Source organism: Vulpes vulpes, chromosome 5 (genome assembly GCF_048418805.1).
Source record: "Vulpes vulpes isolate BD-2025 chromosome 5, VulVul3, whole genome shotgun sequence".
NCBI classification, from domain to species: domain Eukaryota; kingdom Metazoa; phylum Chordata; class Mammalia; order Carnivora; family Canidae; genus Vulpes; species Vulpes vulpes.
Window position 1 is genome coordinate 2,974,042 of NC_132784.1, and position 16,001 is coordinate 2,990,042.

At 36.7% G+C, this 16,001-nt stretch overlaps 1 protein-coding gene across 6 annotated transcripts in view; it reads left to right on the plus strand.

Moving 5' to 3' along the window:
* The window catches only part of WDR33 (WD repeat domain 33), a 110,493-nt gene that overhangs the window by 38,325 nt on the left and 56,167 nt on the right, over nt 1-16,001 (plus strand). For all 6 annotated transcript variants that reach the window (XR_012001469.1, XM_026015680.2, XM_072757464.1 and 3 more), the window contains exons 2-7: nt 5,534-5,760; nt 7,319-7,387; nt 7,991-8,095; nt 10,651-10,746; nt 10,928-11,079; nt 12,795-12,892. Coding sequence is in view for 5 of the 6 variants with exons in the window: in XM_026015680.2 (XP_025871465.1) it covers nt 5,557-5,760; nt 7,319-7,387; nt 7,991-8,095; nt 10,651-10,746; nt 10,928-11,079; nt 12,795-12,892 (724 nt within the window). In the remaining variant the exon portion in view is untranslated. The remainder of the gene's footprint in view (nt 1-5,533; nt 5,761-7,318; nt 7,388-7,990; nt 8,096-10,650; nt 10,747-10,927; nt 11,080-12,794; nt 12,893-16,001) is intronic.

Genomic DNA, 16,001 nt, shown 5'->3' on the forward strand with positions numbered 1-16,001 from the left:
CATCAAAGGTTTGTGTGTATGAGAAAGACATGATGAGTTCATTGTTTCAGGTGGATTTTTTTTTCCTTAGCTATTTGGTTCTCTTGTTAGTATGTAGTATGTATGTATGTATTTATTTTAGTATGTAGTATTTAATAACCATATCCAAATTACTTTTCTCTCTACCTCACTTTCTCTTATCTTGTAAGAGTTAAGCATCCAATTCTTTATCCCTCTCTTATCTTCTCTCTACCTCACTTTCTCCCACCATCCCTCACCCTAGATAGGAGATGAAAGTGCTATTGGGGGACAAACCTGATTTGAAGTTTTTTTTTTTAATTTTTAAAAATTTTATTTATTTATGATAGTCACACAGAGAGAGAGAGGCAGAGACACAGGCAGAGGGAGAAGGAGGCTCCATGCACCGGGGGCCTGATGTGGGATTCGATCCCGGGTCTCCAGGATCGCGCCCTGGGCCAAAGACAGGCGCTAAACCGCTGCGCCACCCAGGGATCCCTGATTTGAAGTTTTGATATTCTTCTAATGTACTTGAAGTGAATACTGTAGTAAGTGGAAATCACAGTAATTTTATTGAGGGATAAAGCTTTTCTTTCTTTTTTTATTTTATTTTTATTTTTTTCAAAGATTTTATCATTTATTTATTTGAGAGAGAGTGAGAGAGAGCGCACGCGCGTGCACACAGGTGGCAGGCGGTAGGTGGAGAGGGAGAAGCAGGCTCTTCCACTGAGTGGGGAGCCTGATGTGGGGCTCTGTCCCAGGACCCTGGGATCATGACCTGAGCCCAAGGCAGACACTTAACTGGCTGAGCCACCTAGGTGCCCCAAGCTCTTAATTTTTTTTCTGCATTTGGATATATATCTATAGTTCCTTGAAATGTAGTGAAGCATAAAGGATAGTTTAATGACTTGAGAGATGTTTCTTTCTGTCTGGGTCACTTATTTTTCAATCTTCTATATGGAGTTTTCTGCTATTTCAGTTAGAGAAAGCTGTTTTATTATTATTGCTAGAATCTTGGGGCAACCCATGTTGATGAGCCAGGAAGGCCAAGTATTTTGCTCCGACTGTCACTGTATGTATGTATGTTTCACCAGTTTATGGATTAGGGCTCTGTTTTCAAATACAGTCACATTCTGAGGTGTTCGAGGCTAGGACTTGAACATATGAATTTGTGTGAGGACACGGTTCAGCCCATAACAGCTACAAAGAGTCTCTGTTTTGGTTTTGGTAAGTGACAGTGGTTTGCAGGAAGTGAAGCTGAAGTGTATAACGCTTAATGAAGTGACCACTGAAGACTGGTCACTGTATTGTGAGGAGATTTGTTTTTGTTTTATTTTAGGATCGGGTTTTTTTTTTTTTTTTTTTTTTAGGATTTTATTCATTTATTCATAGGGACACAGAGAAGCAGAGACACTGGCAGAGGGAGAAGCAGGCTCCATGCAGGGAGCCTGATGCAGGACCCGATTTCAGGACACCAGGAACACCCTCTGGGCTAAAGGCAGGCACTAAAAACCACTGAGCCACTCAGGCATCCTTTAGGGTTGAATCTTGATGTAAAATATGAGTGTACTTTATCCTCTTCTTTTTCTTCCTGCTGGTCCTTTATTTTTAGAGCACAAGTAGTACTTGATCATTCAGGAAAACTTAAAGTTCTTTTTTTTTTTTTTTTTTTAGAATAAGTTTTATTCAACAAATCTGCAAATGGAAAGGTATTTTTGCCCATCCTCTTAAGTGAAGTAGTAATATTTTTCCTTGGCTTTAACATGTGACTCATTCAAGAGTGTTAGTAATAGCATAGTGATTGTTTTGTATTTGACTTCAGTTGTTTTCCTCTGTTTGTACAGTAGATCCTTGATTTGTCTCTTGGTTAAGTGCTTTGTGGAAGTTTTTTCCAGTAGATGAAATATCCCCCATTTTTTAGCTGAGGTGAAAATCACATAACATAAAATTCACTGTTTTAACCATTTTCAAAGTGCCCATTTCAGCACCGCTTAGTACATTCACAGTGTTGTGCATACACCACCTCTGCCTAGTTCCAAACATTTTCATCATTCCTAAAGGAAAGTCCACTCCTGTTAAGCACTCACTTTCTATTCCTCCTTTCTCCAGCCCCTGGCAACCGCTAATCTTTCTGTCTCCCGCTAATCTTTCTGTCTCTGTGTGTTCACCTGTTCTGGATTTTTCATATAAATGGAACTTAAAATATGTGACCTTTTATGTCTGGCTCCTTTCACTTAAGATATAGTATTTAAGCAGGTTTTTTTTTTTTTTTTTAAAGATTTTATCTACTTGTTTTAGTGGAGACAGAGGAGGGGCACAGGGATAGGATGAGAATCTCCAATCTCAAGTGTAGACTCCCTGCTGAGCATGAAGCCTGAGATGGGGCTCAGTCTCATGACCCTGAGATCCATCACCTGAGCTGAAACCAAGAGTGGACACTCACCTGACTGAGCCATCCAGGCGTCCCATTAACATAATGTATTTAAGATTCATCCATATATCAGTACTGTATTCCCTTTTCTTTTGGCTGAATAATTCTTTTTTTGAGATTTTATTTATTTGTGCATGAGAGACAGAGAGAGAGAGAGGCAGAGACACAGGCAGAGAGAGAAGTAGGCTCCATGCAGGGAGCCTGATGTGGGGCCCAATCCTGGGACTCCAGGATCACGCCCTGGGCCAAAGGCAGGCGCTTAACTGCTGAGCCACCCAGGAGTCTCAGAATAATTTTTTTAAAAAAATATTTCTTTAAAGAAAGATTTTATTTATTTATTCTTGAGAGACAGAGAGAGAAAGGCAGAGACACAGGCAGAGGGAGAAGCAGGCTCCCTGATGTGGGACTCGATCCCGGGATCACTCCCTGAGCTGAAGGCAGATGCTCAACTGCAGAGCCACCCAGGCGCTGAGCCACCCAAGTGTCCCTGGCTGAGTATTTTTAAAGCTTCTTTTGTTATGTGTAAAAATGAGGGTTTTTTTGTTTTTTAAGTAGGCTCCATGCCCAGTGTGGGTCTTGAACTCAAGACCCTGAGATTAAGAGTTAGATGCTCTACTGACTGAGCCAGCCAGGCACCCCTAAAATGTTATTTTTGTAACATCGTTGATCAACCATATTTCAGTAAAAAGACTTAATTCTCATTTGAAATCAATAATATTAGTAGATTATTAGGATGATTTTATTCTAATAAAATTAGAAATGTGATGATTGTAACATGAAAAAATAGTAATTTTTAGGAAATACTTTTCAAAGCTACATCTTTTTATTTTTATTTTTTAAAGTTTTATGTATTTAAATAATCTGTACATCCAACCATGGGGCTCGAACTCATGATCCTGAGATGATTGAGTCAGCCAGGAGCTCCAGAGCTGCATCCTTTTGGAATTACTTGCTTAAGTATCTGAATTAAAGCCATTAGTTGAAATCTGGATGCTGAAACTTAGTTGGACTCATAGGACAGTTGATTAAATAGATTCCTTCACCAACCTTATGGACTTAGCGCACTTTGTGCATTCTAATTTAATTCACACATAGCACTAAGAGAGAAAGAATGTTTATCTCATTATAAATTAGCATTTGTGGGGATTCCTGGGTGGCTCAGTGGTTTAGGGCCTACCTTCAGCCCAGGGCATGATCCTGGAGTCCTGGGATCAAGTCCCACGTCTGGCTCCCTGCGTGGAGCCTGCTTCTCCTTCTGCCTGTGTCTCTGCCTCTCTCTCTCTCTCTCTCTCTCTCTCTCTCTCAGTCTGTGTCTCTCATGAATTAAAAAAAAAAATCTTAAAAAAAAAAATTAACATTTGTGAGAGACCTTCTGGGATTGCACCACAGTAATGGATATAATATGTATTAAATGTGTATTTTATCACACTACTTAGTTTTGTTCATTTGTTCCTCCTGTTATCCCCCTCTCTATTAGCATTATTAAAAGGTTTCATGAGAGACTAAAGTGGCAGGATGAATGAAGTAGGAATGCTAAAATATTTTCATCCAAAGGAAATCATACATTTTGTTCTGGTCCTTTAGTGTATTGAATGAAGAAAGGCAAATATAAGACTATAGAAAAAATGCAGAGTACATTCTTTTTTTTTTTAAGATTTTATTTATTTATTCATGAGAGAGAGAGAGGCAGAGACAGAAGCAGGCTCCATGCAAGGGGGCCCAATGTGGGACTTGATCCTGGACTCCAGGATCACGCCCTGGGCTGCAGGTAGGTGCTAAACTGCTAAACCACCCAGGCATCCCTGGAATGTAAATTTAATTGGAGAGCCTTAAAGTTGAAAAACTGTAAGCCCTTCATATTTAATCCATTCAGTTGTTAACTTAATGTTGACTATATAAGTATTTAAATATACATACTGAGAAATACATATCTGTGGTACATACATTTCTGTGGTACTTGGATCCTGAAGTTAGATATATATACTTACATTAAAACATTTTTTTCTTTTTAAAGATTTTATTTATTAAGAGCGTGAGTGTGGGAGAGAGAGCATCTCAAGCCGACTCTGTGCTGGGCACAGAGCCAGATGCCTGGCTGGATCTCATGACCTGAGCTGAAATCATGAGTTGGATGCTTAACTGACTGCACCACCGAGGCACCCCTAGATATACATACTTCTAGCATTTATGTGAAATAGTATAGTTTATTCTTTTCTTTTTTTAATTTTTTTTTTTAATTTATTTATGATAGTCACAGAGAGAGAAAGAGAGAGAGGCAGAGACATAGGCAGAGGGAGAAGCAGACTCCATGCACCGGGAGCCCGACGTGGGATTCGATCCCGGGTCTCCAGGATCGCGCCCTGGGCCAAAGGCAAGCGCCAAACCGCTGCGCCACCCAGGGATCCCAGTTTATTCTTTTTTTTACACTATTCCTAGGAAAGTTAAAGGACAAAAAGTCATATTTAAAAAAAATTTTTAGTGACTCTTGCATAAATACAATGGTGTCTTATAAGCTTAAAATGATTTGTTTTACTATCAAACATCTAATGAAAATGTCATTAAAAAATGTGAATAGGGGATCCCTGGGTGGCTCAGCAGTTGGCGCCTGCCTTTGGCCCAGGGCGCGATCCTGGAGTCCCAGGATCGAGTGCCAAGTTGGGCTCCCGGCATGGAGCCTGCTTCTCCCTCTGCCTGTGTCTCTGCCTCTCTCTCTCTCTCTCTCTCTCTCTCTCTCTATCATAAGTAAATAAAAAAAAAATTAAAAAAAATGTGAACAGTTCTCCATGATTCTACCCCACATCCCCTAACTTAAATGCACACAGCACATTCACCCCATGCTATTATTAATTGTTATTTTTTTCCCCTCCGTCAGGCTGAATCTTACAACAAACGCTTATTAGCACTTATTCTGTGAATTGGCCTTTTTCAAATGTATAACTGGTCTCTGCCATTAAATCTAATAATTGATTTTGTAAATATGTTGACTAAAAACTAGAAATTATACCTATTAGAGAATAGAAGTACAAAAAATGTCCATTTAAAAATGTTATCAAGCAGTGTTGCAGTGCTGGTATTTGTAGTGAAAGTCCTTTTTCCCTACTCTAGTGTCCTAGAACGAATACATCACCATGGCTACAGAAATTGGTTCTCCTCCTCGTTTTTTCCATATGCCAAGGTTCCAGCACCAAGCACCTCGACAGCTATTTTATAAGCGACCTGATTTTGCACAGCAGCAAGCAATGCAACAGCTTACCTTTGATGGAAAACGGATGAGAAAAGCAGTAAATCGAAAAACCATAGACTATAATCCATCTGTAATTAAGTATTTGGAGGTAAGTCCAGTTAATGTGCTTCTGATGATCAAACTTCGGCTTTTTAAAAAGAAGAGAGTTTTTAAAATTTAGGGTAATAAGTATAATAACTATGTTTCTTGAATTATAGTAGGATAAGTGGAATTTCAAATGAGGCCAATCACCAGTACTTTTTTACTCTGCGTTCATGAATCGTCTCAAAAATTACAAAATTTGAATTCTAGTTCATAGTTTAAACTTTTAGAACAAAGTTCACAGCAAATCTCAGAAAATAGTACTTTACTCTCAAGGCCAGCCTTAAAACACTTGTTAAACCCACAGTGTACATGAAATTTTAAGAGACTACCAACATAGGAATATTTCTGTGCGAACATACATTCAAAATAGCAATTTTGCATGTCTAAGACACTGGCTCTAAGAACACTGATTTTCCAAGCCCCTGGTGGTGGGTAGCTCTTCTTGTCAGAGAAAAGGGCTCCACTTTTCTTGAGGGTCAAGCAAATCTATATGGTGAAAGCAACTCTGACATGACAGCTAAAGGTGGAGTTAGGGCTGTCTAGACCTCTGCATGATATTTCTCTCTTTTGAGCTCTTTATTTACTTGTCTTCACCTAGGAATCATTAGCCTCTGTGATTCGTATTTCATTACTACTGCTATTACTTTAATCAGGTTTATTTTTTATTTTTTATTTATTTTTATTTATTATTTTTTTTGTTAGCTCATTGGGAATTCATTTGTTTTTTTTTTCTTTTTCTTTAAAGATTTTATTTATTTATTCATTAGACAGAGAGAGAGAGAGAGAGAGAGAGAGAGAGGCAGAGACACAGGCAGAGGGAGAAGCAGGCTCCATGCAGGGAGCCTGATGTGGGACTGGATCCCGGGTCTCCAGGGTCACGTCCTGGGCCAAAGGCAGGTGCTCAACCCCAGAGCCACCCGGGCTGCCTCTTTAATCAGGTTTTGATCTCCTCTGGCCTCCTTTGAAGAACATTTTTTTGCTTTTTCTTACCTGAGACCATTTATTTATTTATCTATTTATTTATTTTAACGTGAGATCTTTTAAAGACCTGTTTGCATATTGGATAATTAGTATGTTGCAGACACATAAGAGAAAAAGATTTATTCAGAGATTAAGACAGATTTAGATTTAGATTTATTTAGGTTTTTCCAGGGAATTCAGTTGGAAAACTAGTCTAGGAGAGCTTAAGAGGAATTAAGAAAACCGAGGACAAGATATCAGGAATTGTGCTGACAATTTTGAGGGAACTGGAGACGTCTGCTTATCCCTTATCCTTTTTCCTTTTATTAAAGCATGGTCAGTGAGAATGTGTTGGGGTCAGCAGTACCTTGTTTGATTGGTTGGGGATGAAGTGAGTAAAGAGAAGAGGGAAATTCTAAACAATGTCAGTAGGATAAGGTCTTTTTAAGATACCCACTGTTATCTTTGTTATAGAACATAATGAAAAAGTTTTAATCCTATTTTCTCCCCATTTGATAGCTTACATTTTGTTAATATTTTAGTTTCGAACTGAGTATAATTGGACCATATACTAATTAATTAATTTGTTTATTTTTAAACAGAATAGAATATGGCAAAGAGACCAGAGAGATATGCGGGCAATTCAGCCTGATGCAGGTTATTATAATGATGTAAGTATTAAGATATGTTTATACTATCTTAATAAAACCGCTGCTTGGACATTTTGACGTAAAGCTATGTGATCTCAAATGCAAACATGGACTTTTTACGTTTTCATAATTAAAGCATTCCTAAAGAGATCATGTATCTGTGTACTCTGTGAGTTATTTTTTTTTTCTCAATTAAAACTTCTAAAGTGGACAGACTTTTGATTTGGGGCTTAAAGCAGTGTCCAAAAAAAAAAAAAAAAAAAATAAAGCAGTGTCCAGCGAAAGATTGCACTGCCTCAGAGTCTGTGGAATAGGAAAGTTAATTTTAAATTTGGTTTATTATCAACCTGTTTTTATTTGTGTTGACCTTGAGAAGTAATTAGGGGAATTTCATACTTGATTTTGTTATTTGTTTAGTAATAATGGGCATTTAACCGTCCTGTATCTCAGTTTTCTTCATTTAATTAATGCAGACTGATTATAATCTATAATAATAGTTTTTTTGAAAGTCCTGTATAGTCCTGAATTTGTCTTTAGATGTTGAAATAATTACCTTGCTATGTCTCTGATTTATGCCCTGTGTGTAACCAGGAACTTTTAAAACACAATTTTCTCTTTTTGTAGCTGGTCCCACCTATAGGAATGTTGAATAATCCTATGAATGCAGTAACAACAAAATTTGTTCGAACATCAACAAATAAAGTAAAGTGTCCAGTATTTGTTGTTAGGGTAAGTATTCTGTTGGATTTTTTTTTTTGTTGGATATTTTTTAGAAAAATTAATCCTGAGTTATAACTTCTGAACATGTATTTAGCAGGACAAAATTGTTTTAAATGTATATCTGGGATAAAAATTGGTATGTTGCTGATAACTTCATTGTGGAATACCCAATCATGCTTTTGAATTGTTCATGTTGCAATTTCCATAGAATTCTCTGAGCAAGTCATAGGTCTGTATTGCAGCAGGTCTCAGACTTGCTCTTGAATAGCAGGGCTACTTTTGCTGCTGTTTAGAAAGCAGCATCTCAAAGTTAACGAAAACTGTTACTATGTCACTAGTAAGGAAAACACCTGAGAAGAGCTGAAGACCAATGGTTGACCATAATTGTTAGCTTCATAAAGGTACACAGTAGGTATTCAATACATTTGCATGACATTTTAAAAAGTATAATTTTTAGATAGTAGATTGGCATGGTTCAAAATTTGAAAATTTGAAGGGGTTTGCAGTAAAATGTCTTCCCATTTTTGTCTCCCAGGCATCCAGTTAATATTTCCATTTGTGATAGTATAATCATCATCTTTGTGGTTTGCTAATAAGTAAGAATGTACTTGTTGGTTAGTAAGGCCAGAAATGTAGGATAGAATTAACAGAGTTAAGCAAATAAGAATTGGGAGGAAAAAAGGGACAGAAAAAAGATAGTAATGGCAAGCAAGCATTGTGGCAAATGAGCAAAATAAGCAAGTCCCTGATATTAGGGAGGTAATGGTAGAGAGCAGGGAGAACCAAAGGGCTGGGGGAAATACTGCAGTCAGTCTTAGGTGTCCTATTTGCTTCAGAGGTCTAAAGCAGTAGAAACATCAGTAAAGAAACACTTGTTTTTTGGCTTCTTTTGTTGGTAGAGCCAACCAGTAAGTAGCATAATTTTGCTTGCCAGGGAATTTGATAAAAGGAGTTGGTGTGCAGCTAGTTTTTGTATCTTCTTAGCGTAATAGAGAAAATCTTTTTGAAATGAATAAAATCTGAGCATTTTGTATCACAGTACAGAATGATAAAATTGTATTTGTTACAGTTTGTTAGATAGGTAGATTTCTCATTTGGGGATCAAAGTACAAGGTCTTAGGAGACATTTGCACACAGTAGAGGCATAGTCCACATTAGAAGGTATTAAGACATAAAGTCCTGTGCTTATAGTTTGGTTGGAACCCATAGCAGATAACAGAAACTAGGTAAGTAGTGGGATTTTGTTTATAATAAAATCATGATGTGCAGTTTAGCAATAAACAGCCAGGTTTACCAAATAGTCTTTATTTTACATATCTCATCCTGCTATTCCTATAAGCACACTTGTATTTTTCAACTATGTGTCCACATAGTTTTTAGTTTGGAAAATAGGATTGTTGTGTTTTTATTTCATGTATTTACATTGCCTAAGGAAAATAAGTTTGTAATCTATCATAGAAGCTTGAAAGTAAAAAGAAAAAAAGCAATGTTATGTTTAGAGTTGGTAAGCATATGTCACAGATTCCCCTTAGTATGCAAATTGTGATATTAAAATATTGCTGTAGTGTTAATCATGACTTACATTTTTGGAGTTGATGAGCATAAGACTTGTCAATGCTTGATATTGTGAATAGGGGAAAGCTTTAAAAAGTTTTTGTCTTTTTTTCTTTTTGTTGTTTTTTAAATATTTTATTTATTTATTCATGACTTTTTTTTTTTTTTTTAAGTACATTTAGTTGCCAGGAGAAGTTTGCTAGCCTTGCTGTCCTTAAATTGGTACTTACCTTTTTCATAAAACACCCGTTAACTTCTCTGCCTTAGTTGGTCCACTAGCAGGTGTAATCCTTTTTTGATTTACTTTGGTGACCATTTTATGTTAGCTTGCTAAGCATCCTAGGAAAATGTGGTCTTTGCATGTTTTGTTTTTAGAGGTGTAACTTAACCAGGTACTTTTAATGCATTTACTATTTTTGTTTAAAGATTTATTTATTTTGAGAGAGGGGGAGAGAGGGAGAGAGAGAAAGAGAAAGCAAGCACAGGCGGTGAGGGAAGGGGCAGAGAGAGAATCCCAAGCACATGGTGCTTGATCTCACCACCCTGAAGTCAGGACCTGAGCTGAAACCGAGCGTTGGATGTTTAACTGACTTGAGCCACCCAGGTGCCCCTTGCATTTATTATTTTTATTTTTATTTATTTATTTTTTAAGATTGTATTTATTTATTCATGAGAGAGAGAGAGAGAGAGAGAAGCAGGCTCCATGCAGGGAGCCCAGTGTGGGACCTGATCCCAGGACTCCAGGATCATGCCCTGAGCTGAAGGCAGGTGCTAAACCGCTGAGCCACCTAGGGATCCCCCATTTATTATTTTTAATTTGGTTAATGAACTAAAGTGCTAAAGCTTTCCCTGTGCTGTTAATATGAGTTCTTTTCTGACAAAGTACTTGCTTATAATTCTGAACTATGCTTAAGTGAAAGTATTGTCTGTTTAATGTTGAGTATTAGATATTTTATAATACTTTCTACGTGTTTTAAAAATTAGCTAAGATTCTTTTTTTTCTTCCCTAGTGGACTCCAGAAGGAAGACGGTTGGTCACTGGAGCTTCTAGTGGAGAGTTCACCTTGTGGAATGGACTTACCTTCAATTTTGAAACAATATTACAGGTAACAGTAATCATCAGACAATAGCATCCCCCTGTGGTACTGTAAAGAACTGGAGATACATTATTGGCATTTTAAGCTTAAAATTGAACAAATAATTCTTGTGAGGTAATATAGGTTCCTGTAAAGCCTTCCATCGTTATATTCTTTTACATAATTTTTAAAATGTCTTATGTTTTCACAGGCTCATGATAGCCCAGTGAGGGCCATGACTTGGTCACATAATGACATGTGGATGTTGACAGCAGACCATGGAGGATATGTGAAATATTGGCAGTCGAACATGAACAACGTCAAGATGTTCCAGGCACATAAGGAGGCGATTAGAGAGGCCAGGTTTATACACAATATACCATTTTCTGTAGTCCCTATTGTCATGGTTAAATTATTCTCTAAGTGTATTCTGGGTGCAGAGATGCATGGGCTCTGTCAGATTCTGGGATACTTTCTGCACCCTATAAACACAATATTTTTCCTTGTTTTCACACACTCACCATTTTGCTGGCACTTTTCTGAAGTAGTGTTGTCCCGGTATCAGCCTTTGCAATATGTTAGAGATGTATTGTCTGCCGCATTTTGCACTGGTTTTCTCTTTTCATTTATGGTTAATAATGTGTATACGTTATTCCTTTTTATTACCTACTGTGTAAGACAAGAATCTTTCATTCCGAATAAAGAATTCAGTCTTTAATTATACAACTGAATAAAATCTAAAGCCTACAGAAAACACCTTCAGAGTTCACACAAAATACAAGAAAAAAAGGCTTAAGTGAAGACCTGGTTGGCTTGGTTATGCCACGACTTCAAAAGGAGAGTATAGTAGGACTAAAAACTCACAAGTAACTCTGGATGTGGCAAACATTAATGGAGTAATGAATGGGTTCTTCAAGCTTTGAAACTGTAAGCAAACCATTGTCAAGAGGACTCTAGGACTTTTTCTTCTGATTCGCTGTTGAGAACATCAGTTACGCAAATGTATAATAAGTGGAGTTTAAAATATTTTCAGTGAGCTGTATATTTTTACATATCAATGAGATATGTATAGTAAAACCGGAAAAAAAAAAAATCTCAAAAGCAAGCCTGAAGAATTGCTGCAGCCTCAGAATAAAGCTAAGCAGCATTCTTTACGGGTGTACTGCCCTTGTGTGGGAGGAGGTTGACATCTTTATAGAAACATCATCCACTGCAGTCACTTGTTTCTACTTTCAGAATCTTTACAAAAATTGTTGGATAAACATGCTTCTACAAAGACTGTGCTTTAGTGTCCTGCTTATACATTGAGTTTCACAGTTGGCTCTTTGTTAGTTATAGAACTTGAAAGTTCAAGGGAGTTCTTCGAGATAGATGAGAAACTTGATGGTTTTTCACGACAGGGAGGGAAAGATGGCAAAATCATTTGCAGTAGATAATCTTTGGCTTCAAACACAGTCTGAATGTCTCTTTGTTAAAGTTTTCCTTACAAGGTGCAACATTCATGGAAGAGCTTGCCAGGGAGAAGATGTGAAAGTTTCCCACAGACTTTTCAAATAAATGCGAAACATTAATGTAGGGATATTTAACAACTAGTCTTTAAACAGCCTGTCCAAAAATTTTTAGCTTATCATTTCATGAAGCGTCTGAGGCAGAAGCTGATGCTTAATTTTTTGAGTGATATTCCTATATAATGTAAAGGAATGTTTACAGGAATATTGCAAAAGTAGATTTCATTTAGTTTCTACACTTAAATCAGCTCCTTGTATTCTGTTGGTAAGGCAGGAAATACTGCACTGTGGGGAGTGTGGGAAGCATTAGTACTAATAATACACTTGTAAAGTTCTCGGACTATTGGTGGGTGATTGAAAACTAAGAAGCAACTACTCTGGTGAATTCTTCTTTTGATGAGATGCATTTATTAGCTGACAACATTCTCTTTAAGGGCTTCTTCACTGTTGGAATACTTCCCTCTCCTGTTTATAACGCAGCACAGTGTTTTTATTTTTCCCTGTCTGAGAAGCACAGATAATCTGTTAAATGCTGACTTCTTTCCCCTGCTGTGTGTCTTCATGTAACAGTTTCTCACCCACGGATAATAAATTTGCCACATGCTCTGATGACGGCACTGTTAGAATCTGGGACTTTCTTCGTTGCCATGAGGAAAGAATTCTCCGAGGTACGTGTACTAACAGTACTGATTGGAATATTTAAATAGGGAAGGCATTTGTGGTTAAATCATCACAATACCACAATAGTAGCTTACATCTCCATTCAGTTTTTTTTACATATACACCGTCTCAGTCAGGCTCTTTAAAGAAACCTGAACACACTCTCCAGTTCACATTCATTTTGTAGATTTTTTACTGCTACTAAATCTTTGAATTCTTTGAGTTGAATTATATACAAGTGTTCCTCTTCTTCTGTCATCCCCCCACCCCTGCAAATAACTTGCTTATCTGTATTCATCTGTTAGGGCTATATTCCTGTCTTACAGCCAGCATGGTTTTCTCCAACAAAATGGCACTGTGATTTTATTTAGATAGCTCACATTCTCCTGGCATTTCTTTTACAATATGATTAACTGAGGTATCAATAGCTGCACTTCTCATTATTGCTATTTCTGAAAGCAGGTGTTTGTGTGTGTGTGTGTGTGTGTGTGTGTGTGTGTGTGTGTTACTAACAGTATACTACATTTCTGTACTACATGGCCCACTTGTTACTAAATTTTTTCTTGTTTACTTTTATTGATTTCATAATTATGAACTAATGCCTATGAATTACTCCCTCCTACAAAGAAATCCATATTTTTTACTTGGATTAGCTTAGTTTTAGACTTCATAAAGTGGGGCTGTTGAAATACTAACAGTTTATCAGTACTATTTATGTGAATTCAATGGGTGCTAGAGTTATGGAATTAACTATTTTATATGTGTGATACAAACATTGAAAAAACATTTACATTAATAAAAACATTTAATCTCATTAGTTTATTGTTAAGCAGGAAGGTAGTATTCTCAAGTGCTTAATTTGAATTTACACTGATTTAATAAAGAGTGAATTTCACTCCATACTCTTGAATCCAATATACCATAAAAGTAACATCTTCCTCTGACACATAAATGCTGGGTAGGCATATGGGTGCCACAGAACACTGGGTGTCAAGAAATTACTATTCAGAGATTTTCTTTTCTGTTCAAGAGTCTTGGTTGAATTTAACAACATTCCAGAGCTTAATTTACATCCTATAGTGTTGATGCTTTCTAGATAAGAAAATAAATGCTCTTGATATGTAATCTGTATTCAAGCCAGTTTTTTTTTTTAAATCATGTTTATTTAGACATTCCTGGCTTTTTACCTTTTGTCTGGGTTAATCCACAGTGCTGTACAGTGGTAGCTAGCATAAGGATATAGTACCTATCATTGAAGGAGTATACTCACTATGAATGTTATAATACTATACACCTTCAGAACTAGATGGGAGTTTTTGGAATCATTTAGCTGGAGTTATTTTTATAGATGAGCATCATGATCCAGCAGGCTTAAGTGACATAGTCAAGGTAAAATAAGTTCATATCCAGGACTAGAATCTTACACTTGATGTTGTAGTCTAACACTATGCTAATGTTGCAGCTTTTCTCAATCTTAATGGAAGTCTTAGCTGTTAAACAGCAAAAAGATGGTTAACTTTTTCTAGGCTTTGAGAAACCTTTTTTTTTTTTTTAAATTAAGACTTTTAAATTTATTTATTCATGAAAGACAGAGGCAGAGACATAGGCAGAGGGAGAAGCAGGCTCCTATGGGGAGCCCGATGTGGGACTCAATCCCAGGACCCCAGAATCATGCCCTGAGCCTAAAGCAGATGCTCAACCTCTGAGCCACTTAGGTATCCCTAGGTATTGAGAATCCTAAGTTGTATAGAGGAAACACAGTAATTGTAGTTACTAAAGTAATGCTAAAATATCAAGGCGATTATCTTTACAGTGGACTAGGTAGGATAATAATAATAATAACTATGCATCTTGGATTAAATAAAAGAAAACCTGCTATGTGATAACATGTTTCACTTCCATGTTACTCAATTTTGGTAATGAAACTGTTTCCAAAGGCTTTTTTTTTTTTTTTTTTTAAGATTTTATTTATTTATTCATGAGAGACACAGAGAGAGAGGAAGAGACATAGGCAGAGGGAGAAGCAGGCTCCTCCAGGGGAGCCCAATGTGGGTTTTGATCCCGGACTCCAGAACCATGCATGCCCTGAGCCAAAGGCAGAGGCTCAACCAGTGAGCCATACAGTCGTCCCAATGAAAATGTTTCTAGATAACACTTAAGAACTTTTCCTCTGAAATTTAGAGTATGTGAGTTATTCTGACAGTTAAATATTTTCAGATTTGAGTTGAGGCAAATTTGGATAAAATTAAATGGATGCTGAATTATTGTTCTTCCTATATCTTAAAAAATAGACCAGCATCCTGCCTATATTGAGAGTTGCATTTTATTTTTTATGTGGAAGTTCTTTTTATTTTCATTTTTGCTGTGGAAATTTCAAACATGTACAAAAGTATAATGAATCGCCATGTACTTTTAGGATGTATGTTCTAACTTATTCATGATCTTTGCTCCCATTTGAAAACATTTTAGTACCTCAATGAATATATGGGACCAATATGAATATATTAAACCCAGTTAATTATACCACCCAGGAAGTAGTTCTGATAGGTCTGGTATAGTCGAGTTATTAGATACCAATTATCCATTTTCTGTCATTCCTTATTTCTCTAAATTCTCTGATTTTTAGCAATGATTATAAAACAGTGAAACCAGTTATAATTTCCCTATCCTTCAGTTGTGGGTTGAGAATCCAGTGGGTAATGGGATTCCAGTTGTTTCAAGGCTGATGTGAAGTTCTTCACAGAAAATTTTAATTGAATATAATTTAGCTTTATATGTAGAGAGACAATTGGGTCATAAAGTCAAATAGGGATAGGACCTTCCAGTGTCTAAAATGTCAGTTGGTCTCTATGAAGGGATGATGTTCAGGTAGCCCACACAGACTGAAACATTGGGCAGGTAAGCATAGTCCTGCACAAGATTAGTGGTGTACCTCAGACCAAAACTTGACTTTAAGTATTAAGAAAATCTAGGAACATTTTTTTGAAGGAAATGTTTACAACTATGTAGTTCAACTCTTTATCAAATATTTATCTTTTCTACATCATTCCTGAAACCCAGTCTTCTACTCATCAACATTTTTTTTTTTTTAATGATAGAGAGAGAGAGGCAGAGACA